Raw genomic sequence first — 11,673 nt, forward strand, 5'->3', positions numbered from 1 at the left:
ATAAACAAAAGTTTCTTCTATATTGTTTATAGTAAAATGAGTGTTTTATGGTGTTATGGCCAATTTATAAGTCTGACAAAAGCTGCTGTCATAGCACACTGAGCTTTACTCAATTCACATCCCCCATTTATCTTAATTATTTCAATCTTTCCTCAATTATTAAAGCCAAATATATCAGGAAAAACTTCTAAAATACTCCATATGCAGTTGTACTGCAAATGGGCAAAATAAAATAAACCAATGAGCCAAAAACAGTATATTTCTTTTACAAGGAAATTTCAAATTCCAGAGGTATTTAAAAAAAATGTAAAAAAATAAATAAATCATAAACCCTACAAGAAATAGCTCAGTGTATATTAAGTTATCTTTCGAAAATATAAACATGATCATCCTATATGAACTATTCAAAATGATCAATTCATGTTTTAAAAATACATTTCTGACAATGTGATTATTTTACTGAATAATGACGAGTATATCTTTAATGTAGCCTGCTTTGCCTTTTAATTCTCAATTCTTAATCTATTTACCTGTCGGCATTTGCTTACCTGTAAAGAATAGAATCGGGTGGACTCCCCCCCGCCCTGCCCCGCTTCGCCCCGCCCCCTTTTTTCTCCCCCCTTTTTTTGGATCCCATGGTGCACCTGTCAACGTGGTCAACTCCAATCCAGTGTTCCGTGACGGCATGGTCTCAAACAATCAGGGACGTGTTAGGAGAGTGAAATTGCTTCCTCCGGCTGCTGCTTTTCAGGTAAATTCTTGTCACATACCTTTAAGACATTTTAGGACTGATTGATCATTTGATTAAAATCCTGACGAGTTGTGAATTTCCAAAGCGCAAATTCAAACTTTTCACCACGACACTACCCCAGGCTGACACGTTTGTTTGTAAATGTCATTTTTTTTTCTTTTCTTTCCTACATTAACAAACTGAGCTATGATTGGTCATTATTTAATTTCTTAGCAACTTCAGATTTTATTCTGCTGCGAGTATCATTAGTTATCTGATCAATACAGATTAGTGAGCAGCTTCATAGATGAGGGTCGTTTTTTTTTTTTAATGAGTAGAGGTTCATTTTGGTCTCATCAGTTAATAAAATCATGTCACTTCAAAATAAAGTGAGGAAAGGTAAGCAATTTTTTTTTATAGAATCACAGAAAATAAATTATGGTATATTTATCATGATATAAATCGGCCTATATTGTGATTTATTTATTTTTTTCCTCCACATGGCCCAGTACTAGCTGCACTTGCTATAATGACACTATGTACTCTATGTACGTTGCCTTAATTTATACTTGTAGATATAATCCTTGTGATGAAATGTAGGCAAACAGGATTTTAACTCTACACTTAAGACTGCTTTCATAACCTTGATGTTGTCATCCATTTTACAATCCTTGGGACATATTTTGGTAGTGTTCTTGGAATTTTTACAGAAAACACAGCAAACCAGTCGGGGCAGCCATTGTTGTTTATGTGCTTGTAGCTCGACTGCTCACAAGGATGACAAAGTTTGATCATATCACCCCAATACTAGCCGACATGTGCAATTGAATAAACTGTCAATTATTCAGGTTGCATTCAAGAGCAGCTTGGAAAAATGTTTTTCAACATGAGAGGAAAGGACACAGATTTGGAAACTAAGTGGAAAGTTTGTGCTGTTGCCATTGTAGCACTATATCATTTTTCTGGAAGTCATTCAGAATTTGTTTGTAGCTTCTTCTTCTCTTCCCCCCCCCCCGATGACAGAGCTGGTAGGCCTGTTGGGTAAGGTAAAGAAGTTGTCCACTTTCAGCCCCACCCAGATACTTGCTTCTCTATGATATGCACCAGTCTGGCAAGTACAGACTCACTCGGGCGTGGCTTTGTTCTCTATATTGCATGAAGGAGACTTGTCAGAAGACTATGTTGTAGAAAAGCTCATGGAGGTATTGTTTTTTGGATTTTTGTGAGCTGCATTTATCCTGGAGAAAAGCTGAAGGTTTTTTGTTTGGACTGTTTGGAGTACAGATCTTCACACAGATTAAAGAAGGTGTGTTTGGATTTAATATTTCAGTCTTTGATTTGAATTTTCGTTGACCTCAAGTGATCAGTGTGTCCATTCAATACTTGCGAAATGTATTTTGAGTGTTGCGGGGAGAAATATTTGTAGTATTTAGAACCATGTTTTCTGTATGACAATTATACAATCCCTCAAACTTTGATTACAAACTCATAATCCTGCAGTATTTCAGGATAAAAAAAATATGCTACAGTACAGACAACATTTTTATAATTTCCTGCACCTATTCATTATCTCTACTAAACTGGAAGGCATTCATTTTAAATAATTTGATTCGTTCATAGCGATTGGAAAATATATCAAATGTGATTATTAGTTATGAAGGATAGGACTTGGGCCATAGGTGTCAAACTCAAGGCCCGGGGGCCAGATACGGCCCGTCACATAATTTAGTGTGGCCCTCGGAGACAAATTGTGGATCGACTTCATGTGTCAATAATAAAATTGCAAATGATCTTCACTTTAAAAAAAAAAAACTGCAGCTATTGCTAGTAATTTCATTACCATTCATCTTTTTCAAATATTTGAACAGTTTTTACTAGTCTCTGATTTCATCAGTTTGTTGTGTAGTTCTCTACATATTCTATAGACTGTATTTTGATGGAGGCTCCTATCACTGGAAATATGACTATTTTATTTCAGCATGAATTTTACCAGCATGGTTATGGGTAAACAAAATTGTTTTGATTCTACTTGACACAGATTTTCTTGTCACGCCACCACATTTTTCTTCCACCTATGTATCTTTTATCTATGGATGCAGCCGCTGTAGCGTTATGCACTGATGAGAAAATGTGATGCTATCTGCCGTTGAGGTTCGTAGAGTCACATATCTACAAGTCCACTAAGAATAAACTATTGAACTTCGAAAAGGTGCCCTGACTAAATCGTTAGACATTTAGGATGCCACCACATTGCTGATTATTGCAAATTTTACAGCTTTCAAAAGCCCAAAAAAATTGCAATCACTCAAGTGCAAGCAGCCTCAAAAGCATTAGAAAAGAAAATAATTTTTTTGTACAGTGTAGTAAAGTAAATATTCAAATATTTCTGTTTTTTTTTTTAAATGACATGATCCGTTTGTTTCACTGATCTCATTTTGAGATTTAAAGTTTCTAATTTTGTCGAGTCCCAATGTTTTGATCATTTCAAATCTCACAAGGGAAAATTTGTTTGTGTCCAATGACAAAAATAAGCATTTGAAACTTTTTGCTCTAGTTGTAACTGGCGTCTGTTGCTTTTGTTGACCCTCCACAGTGCCGTTTACTGTGCAGTGACTCACAGCCAGTCCTCAGTCCTGTCACGCTTGACAGTGCACCAATGGACCCCCAGCTGTGCCCACCCTTGCTTAGTAGCAACCATTCATTGATATCAAGCCTTGACAAATCCCCAGCCAGTGTATATAAACCCGGCCACTCCAGGAGCAGCAGCACTGGCTCCTCCAAACATTCAAAACAGGTAACTCGACTGCAAAATCCTGTTGCAAATTCTTATCAAGACCCCATTTGAACATTGCCTGATGTATCAACTTTTTCTAGATTATTATTATTTTATTTTTTTTCAAATATAACCATAATGTAAAATAATCTGTTTATTCTATGAGAGATCAGGCCTCAATTTAGGTATTTCCAAACAAACATTGTACTGGAGTGGTAAAATGTAAAATGCTTCCTTGAAAAATTTTTAAAATTCAAACTATTCAAAAGATTTGCTTTTTTGTCATAAACCCTACCAAAACCTTTGCATACCTTACAGTGCTTACAAAGCAGTGATTTTTTAAAAATATTTTTTCTCCTTCCCTGTCACCGTTCCAACAGACTTCTAAAATGACTTGTACATATGTGTGACAAGATTAACTTGCCGTTTACTATTTTACTCTAGTAGTTGCATTTTCTCCCGTTCATGCTTAAGTCAATTTCTCATGCTTGTGCGTCTGACGCACTCACCTTACATAACTTGGAAATTTATGCAGAACCACCAAAGAGGCGTGTTTCATTTTGAGAGAGACCAGATTTTTTAATTTTTTGTTACTTTTAAAGACCCATTTGGAAAATACGTGACACTTGAAATATACAATTAACTAGTCGATCGGGAAATCCCACTGATCCTCCCCAGGTAATCAGAATACCGTACTCGTGACTGAATGCTTCGAATACGTGAAAAGAAAGGTGACCAGGTTGCCAAGCCACGCCCAAATCTCAAAAAGTCCACAGCAACTTTAAGCACACGGGAGAATTTGCTGCAAAGTTAGCAAGTCAATTAAAATCTACATGTACCGTATGCAGTCTCGTAATTGGGAAGTGATGGAAGACTTGCAACAAGTAGACCAGAGTGCTGTTCCTGGCTCTTCTATGGATCTCAGTATTCCTGGCATATGTGAGGGCTTTTTGATGAAGAGGAGGAAATACCCACTAAAGGGTTGGCACAAGGTACCTCTTTAAAGATTTTATAATAAAAATGATTCTTGGCTGAAAATGCGAGGATTTATTCTCTTGTATTTTAGAGGTACTTCTTGTTGGAAAAAGGAATCCTGAAGTATTCAAAGACACATCAAGATGTAAGTGAAGAATTTTTTTTTCTTCTCCCCACTAAGGACTATGGAAGTTTTGTTTCAAAACAGTATGAGTTATTTTTTTTTTTTGTTTCTCACTTTGTTTTATAGATTCAAAGAGGAAAACTTCATGGCTCTATGGATGTTAGTGTTGCTGTTATGTCCATTAATAAAAAGTCTAAACGTATAGACTTGGATGCTGGAGACAATCTCTACCACTTGATGGTAATTTTCAAAATGCAGTTGAATGTCATATGAATTCATAAGAGACAATATCATCAATTTAGACCAGTTTAAAAAAAATAAAAAAATTCTGTAGTATAGTAAAAATAAATTATGAAATTATTCCGTAATTACTTTTACAAATCAATTAATCATAATTAACATTTTAATTAAAAATTGACCAAATCCTTAAAATGTAAAATAAAAAAAGGATCTGAATACATACTGAGGGAACACTATTTTATATCAAGTTCTATTACACAATTTTTTTTTTTTCCCTGACTGCTAATATCTGTTTTCTTCCTTTGTGTTAGGCCAAGAGCCATGAGTTATTTTACATTTGGGTGACAAAGTTGTGCGCTCATCGTGTATTTCAAAAGAATGAGGCTATGAGCGTCCAACGTGGAGTGCTTCACGCAATCTCTCTTGGCCACAGTTCTTTGCCAATTCTAAACAATCAGGCCCAGAGAAAAAGAACCTCGGTGAGTAGACATTTTTAATAAATGAGTTTGTGTGCGTGTATGTTTGTGTGTTTCCGGGTTATGAATGTGGATATACCGAATGAAAATGTGTACAGTTATTTTGCTTCTCCGTGCAGTTATTGAGAGTTTCATGGAACCATTTTTTTTTTGTTGTTGTTGCAAAACTGTGTTTATAAAAAACTTATAAAAGAAGCACAAATGTGTGTTCTACATGTATATAAAATTGAAACTTAAAAAGCTGGCAAAAATAATTCACTTATTATCTCAAGCAAGGTCATCTATGAAACTCAGTTCCACTTTAGTACTAGTTCATTAAAAAAAGTCACAATTGTGATTTTTTTTTTTTCATGTTTGTTTTTTAGTTGCCCATCTTTGCCAACTCTGCCAGCTCCGCATCAGTGTTCCAACCAGAAATGGAAATGCCCATCCCAACTGTTGCCTCCCATTCAGGCGTGACCAACAAGGTATCAGCCTGGCTACAGCAGACCAACGACACTGACGCAGCATCCAATGGTAAGAAAAGCCGTAAGCTTTTTATCCATGTCGCAAATACATACACTCGTGGTTCACCATCCGCAGATGCACCTTGGAAATATTTGAGTCTTTATATCATTTTGACCTGGAGTGGATTGGAGAAAATACATTTGTACAATCATCAATTCCAAAGTAAAATTGAAATTCAAGGAAGTGATTACGTATTCCCCGATCCATCCCCCAAAAGCTTTCAAATTGATTTGCAATATTTGCAAAGGGGGTAAAGGTTCAACCTAATAAAATGGATCCTTTTCCATCAGACTTGACTCGTTGCCAGACAGATCTGACAGAACTGGCCCTGCTCATTCAGCGACTCCATTGGCTGGAAGGAGGCTTTCCAATCACAGACACAGATCTGGAGAAGCGCATCAGCATGCAGGTCAATTCTAGGTTTCCTTTGCCCTTACTGAACACCCTTATCTGTCCGCTGATTCTTTTGGTTCCAGGTCCGTTAAATTGAGGTTACATTGTGTTGCTGTTTTTTTCAATCCACCCAGAATCTGTCCTTAGAGAAACCAAAGAAGAAGACTGGAAAACCATTTGGTCACTCCAGGACTTTGTCCCGTGTGGAAGCTATGGGAGGAGTTGTATGTTTCAAAGCTTTTCTTTATTGTCTTTATATGCTCTACACTGGAATACATTTTACAGAAAAAAAAAGCAATGACCGTAATGGGTTTTTTTTTCCTCTTTTCTCCAGTTCACTTCCAGCCACCTTGGTAACGACTTCAGGTCTGTTCAATCCATACCGGACTACGTCTACTCGCAGTTGTCTAATCCTCAAGTCACCTCACCAGAAGCCAAGAAACTCCATCAGGACATCTGCATAGTTTCACAAAGGGGTATGTGTCTGTTTATAATAATAATAATACAACAATGCTCATTGTTGACACCGGTTTCTCTACTTCATTCTATATTCGAAATAAGCAGTTCCAGGTTTTCAGTGTTTTTTCAGTATCTGCTCATTTTAACTTTTTTTTTTTTTAATTCAAATGCTTTTGTATCTTACAGTTTTTACCTCTCTCAAGTCTGCCCATCAAGGGTTGACCTTGGAAAAGGAACAACTTAGACAGGCCCGGACTGGCCCAGGTCGGAGCCACAACCCAGCTTCACTGTACAGCACAATGTCAGAGGTGACTAAGAGTACTAATTGATGACTGGCTAACGATGTAGCAATCATTGACTGTATCATTTCTTCAGTGTTGTCCGCAGTTAGTTGAGAAATGAAACCTATTACCTTTATTCATCCAAAGTTAGTTTTTATCTCCATGCACATTTAAAAAAAGAAAAAGAAAAAAGGGCCTATCCCTGTCATCAGTTTATCTGAACTGTTTTGGCCTAGCATGAAACTGTTTAGCAGGTTTGGCCTGTTTGTTGGGAAGGGAGGCATCAGACTTCACAGTTGGATTATTATTATTATTTTTTTCTGCAAACCTGGTGGAACACTCAAGTCATTCATAAAGATGCACTGAGTGGGCAGTTATTTTTAAGTTTCATAATCAACCTTCCTGTCAGGTTTCCCCACAATGTTTCTTCTGGGCTTGCTTGGTCTTTTGTCTATGTCACAGTTTATGCATAGCTGGTTATTTTGTATGAGAAACTGGTATTCATTCCAAGATTGCAGTTTGTTGATGTCATGTGATGAGCAGCAAGCATGTGGCTAACGGACAGGAAGACAAAAAGTTTAACCTTCCATCACTAAGTTTCACAATTGCAATCTCGGCATGCTGCACAACAAACGGCTAGTTGTGTGACAAAGGGAAACGATCCCAAATATTTAACATTCCTTTGACAATTGTAAAGGTGTGTTCTGCTGATGACTCCAAAAGTTCACCTTGGATTGGGTGGCAGTACATGTTTGACATTAAAGTGAGCAAAGTTTGCCGGAAATAATGGAAAGTTGAAAAGAGGGCAAATACTTTTTATTAGCATCATATGAGTAAAGTTAAATGTAATGAAAGTCTCCTTCCCACAGTTGACAAATATTAATGACATCCCCTGATCTTAACCTCCAAGAGGGCAAGGAAAAACACAACAACAACAAAAACATTTGGTGGAAAAAGGAGAAAATTATTTCTGATTTTTTTTTTTTTTTTTTTTTATTATTATTATTATTTTTTCATGTGCACATACACGTGTGCCTGTGTAACCAGTGTTCTTCAATATTTACTAGATTGGAATGGATTAAAAAGGGTAATACGGAATATATAATATATTGTCTAAGCAGTAAATTGTTTTTTTTTCCCCCTAGAAATCTAGTTTAATTTTTATTTTATTTTTTTTCTTATCTGTCGGGGCTGTTTTAGTATGACATGCAGTCTCATTCGGCCAAAGTCCAATCACTTTCCTTGTCCTCGGAATCTACTGAGGAATCGTTCTGCACTGTCCAAGCAGACCAGGTGTGCACGCTTTCGGAGTTCTGCATATCTGAACTTTGCATCTGAATGTGGAACAACAATTCTCAAAATGCCCTTTTGTTTTTCTTGACGCAGAGAACGCCATCTTTGAGTCATAGTCAACGTGCACCTTCTGTGGCCGATTCCATGGCAGAGTATTTTGATGCTAGTGAAGTGATCATATGTGACACCTCCTCTGAAGCAGAGTGTTCTGATGAATCTGGTTTGAGTGACATCACCACCACGAGCACATCTGAGCCCGATGAAGGACACGGTGAGTGAAAAAAAACCTCCATGAAATTATTATGAGATGTGTTTTGGCTGTTCAATCAACGGAGCGAAAGAATCCTTCCATTTGATTCAAGAAGAAACTGAATTATTAAGACTTTTGTCTTCTTCAGCCAGTGCCAACGTCAAATACAGAGCCAGTCTAAAGAATGCAACTGACAAACCAACCCCGGTGTCTGACACAGGTATCACTAGTTAGTTAGTTTGGTTTGAACCATAACTTGCTATTTAATGCAGCTACTAACTGTCCCAACTGTTTTAGAATTATCCATTCTTTTAAAGTGAATAATGTTTTTGAAGACTTACTTCTAAAATCAAGGACTGTCCATCCCAAGACTTTGTCATATTAACACTGTGATAATTCTATAGAGGAAAAAAAACGTTTTCTCAAAGTATATTTTGCATTGAATTTTGTTTTCCTGTAATCCAGGTCGTCGCACTTGTTTGCCAGCCCCAGGAACGGACAACAGCCATATTGGCATCATGAGCATCCTCTACAACAACATTGGCAAAGACCTTTCAAGGGTTTCCATGCCCGTGGCGCTCAATGAACCTCTGTCTTTGCTGCAGAGAATGTCAGAAGAGCTGGAGTACTCTGAGTTGCTCGACATTGCTAATCATACTGATGATCCATACGAGCGTATGGTGAGTCTGGAATCGAAAATCAAACATTATTTCTGGACTACAATTCGCACCTGATTTAAAAGCGAGCCCAACATCTGAAGCAGCTCTAAATGTAACATGTTTTAAATTGTCTTTTACCCTTTGCCAGGTTTATGTTGCAGCATTTTCAATTTCTGGATATGCGTGGGCATCATGGAGGTATCGCTACAAACCCTTCAATCCCGTTCTCGGAGAAACGTACGAGAATCACAGAGAAGACAGAGGTTTCCGCTATGTCAGCGAGCAGGTAACGTCCCAATATTTAAAAAATTTGAAAACATATCTAATGATCCGTTGTCTTCAGGTGAGCCATCATCCTCCCATCTCTGCCTGCCATGCTGAGTCTGAAAACTTCACCTTCTGGCAAGGTAGTGAAGTGTGTGATCAATGTAAATGTCTGTCTTGGTAATCGCTTTGCGTCTGTTTTGTCAAGATCAAAGATGGAAGAACAAGTTTTGGGGGAAGTCGGTGGAGATCCTCTCTAGTGGACCTGTCAATGTTACCTTACCCAGGTGAGATGGAATTTTGATGGACACACTTGCCAAATGTGAAACAGGAGCCAGTTGAGAGGTGCACATTTTGATAATAATTGCCCACCGAATCAAATATGTGTAGGTATGGTGATCACTATGAATGGAACAAGGCAGTTACTTGCATTCACAATGTGCTGAGTCAGCAACGCTGGTTGGAGCACTACGGCGAGGTGGTCATCAGAAACAAAAAGAGCGATGCCTGCACCTGCAAGATAACTTTTGTCAAGGTCAGAAAAATGATTGTTTTATTTCAAATCTATATCCAGAACCTTTTTCTGATTCTTTCCTCTCTGCACACAGTCTCAGTACTGGACCTCAGACAGCAGTAAAAATGGGGTTCAGGGTGTGGTTCTAGACCGGGCCGGAGAGGTCGTGCATCGTTTTGGAGGCTTTTGGCACGAGGGCATCTTCTGTGACACGTTATCGACCCCAAAGTGCATTTGGAAGCCAAGTAATTTTTCATTTGCATCAAGCACAAACATTCCTCTTATTGCCTTTTTTTTTTTTTTTTGTTCTGACTGCTTGATTTTAAATGTCCCCCCCCCCCCCCCCAGATGTACAGCCTGATGACCACTTCCAGTTCTACGGCTTCTCACGCTATGCCAGAGAGCTAAATGAACTCACACCTGAGCTGCAAGCTGTCCTTCCACCAACAGACGCTCGTTTCAGACCAGACCAGAGGTAAAGTAGTCGAGTCCATTTCCATTTTCACGTACTGTATTCATGTTACGCAATCTTTCGATCAGGCTCCTAGAGGAGGGAAAGGTTGCAGAGGCGGATAAAAAGAAGGACGAGGTGGAGGGGAAACAAAGGGAGAGGAGGAAGGAGATGGCCAAGCAAGGGAAGCAGCACATCCCGAGGTTCTTCAGGTAAGAAGACATTTTTTTTCACCAAGTCGGTGGTGTTAATTCTTGGTCTTCACTCAGTGTAATGTACTTAATGACATCGATGCATATTTTGATTGCTAACTAACTGCTTCTTTGTTTTCAGGAAAGAATCCAAGGATAAGGACGGAGAAGTGTGGCTATACAACGGAAACTACTGGAATCTCCGCAAAGAACCGGGGTTTGCTAATACTGAGAACCTAGACCTGTGGTAGGATCACTGCTTTGCTCTCAGTTGTCTAAAATGAGAATGAAATTCAACCCCCCCCCCCCTTTTTTTTTTTTTTTTTTGGTACAAATACACCCAACTAGCACGTACATAAATATATTACAGAATGCTGCTACTGTCGGAATGGAAAGGCTGAGGAAGTTTGAAAGCATTCATGAACCTCTGATTTTTTTGTTTATTTGTTTTTGGACCACAGGGGTGAAATGCTATCTGTAACTAATGATGACATTTTTATTTATGTCAGATATTTTAACCCCATGGTATTGCCTACCTCCATTGATAAGCACTGAATATTCCTTGATTTTGAGTTGACCTTTCCTATCATTTAAATAGTGTGGGTGAACAATCCTGGGTAAAAATGTTCATATTGTCCATGTTTGTTTTAAGAGATAGCAACAAAAATATTTATATTTAATTGTGTAAGATCTTTAAAAGCAAAAATCATATTTCCTGTCATTTTTAGGCGTGATGGATATGTGGGGATAATTTACACGTGTCTTGTTTTTTGGTGCACACTAAACCTCGTCACAAAGGTCCTTTTGTAAATGTAGCACGATTCCTTGCTGTTGATCACGTCAAAGACGAATGTCTAATTTGATTTGAGAATATAATCGCTTAGACTGAGATTTTCACTTGATAAAGTACATGCCAGAGTATTTTAAATTGACATTTCAGTCATAGCTTGTGAAGGCAAATACTGTTAAGTTACATTTTCCTCTAATTGTTAAGCTTGCAATAGAATATTTGATAATCAGCTGTTTAACTTTTTGATTTTTAATAAATTAAATGAATCTGCTCCTTGTCTAGCTCATCAGTTGCTTCATTCAG

The 11,673-nt window shown here is 37.8% G+C and overlaps 1 protein-coding gene across 4 annotated transcripts; it reads left to right on the plus strand.

Annotated features, from left to right (window-relative positions):
* The first annotated feature begins 610 nt into the window (after positions 1 to 610).
* On the plus strand, positions 611 to 11,647 carry LOC147044399 (oxysterol-binding protein-related protein 6-like). 4 transcript variants are annotated; one of them, XM_085933984.1, is made up of 23 exons: positions 611 to 751; positions 3,324 to 3,524; positions 4,352 to 4,495; positions 4,570 to 4,623; positions 4,729 to 4,842; positions 5,154 to 5,321; positions 5,684 to 5,834; positions 6,116 to 6,234; positions 6,353 to 6,442; positions 6,553 to 6,694; positions 6,864 to 6,985; positions 8,159 to 8,251; positions 8,345 to 8,522; positions 8,650 to 8,721; positions 8,967 to 9,181; positions 9,309 to 9,446; positions 9,504 to 9,567; positions 9,633 to 9,711; positions 9,815 to 9,959; positions 10,033 to 10,183; positions 10,287 to 10,413; positions 10,479 to 10,601; positions 10,723 to 11,647. In XM_085933984.1, exons 1-23 carry the CDS (start codon positions 686 to 688, stop codon positions 10,829 to 10,831), a joined length of 2,865 nt encoding a protein of 954 aa, XP_085790110.1. In that variant the 5' UTR covers positions 611 to 685; the 3' UTR covers positions 10,832 to 11,647. The 4 variants fall into 4 exon arrangements, with proteins under 4 accessions (XP_085790110.1, XP_085790111.1, XP_085790112.1 ...); XM_085933986.1 differs by lacking the exon at positions 611 to 751 and adding an exon at positions 1,860 to 2,036; XM_085933985.1 differs by lacking the exon at positions 8,159 to 8,251.
* The last annotated feature ends 26 nt before the right edge of the window (positions 11,648 to 11,673 follow it).

The sequence above is a fragment of the Syngnathus leptorhynchus genome, chromosome 16, assembly GCF_054491065.1.
Source record: "Syngnathus leptorhynchus isolate UIUO chromosome 16, UIUO_Slep, whole genome shotgun sequence".
NCBI lineage: Eukaryota > Metazoa > Chordata > Actinopteri > Syngnathiformes > Syngnathidae > Syngnathus > Syngnathus leptorhynchus.

Coding starts and splice junctions, on each gene's coding strand:
- LOC147044399 (XM_085933984.1), top strand. CDS start 686: ATGGTCTCAAACAATCAGGGACGTGTTAGGAGAGTGAAATTGCTTCCT. Junction 752..3,323: donor CTCCGGCTGCTGCTTTTCAG/GTAAATTCTTGT, acceptor GACCCTCCACAG/TGCCGTTTACTGTGCAGTGA. Junction 9,960..10,032: donor GCAAGATAACTTTTGTCAAG/GTCAGAAAAATG, acceptor CTCTGCACACAG/TCTCAGTACTGGACCTCAGA.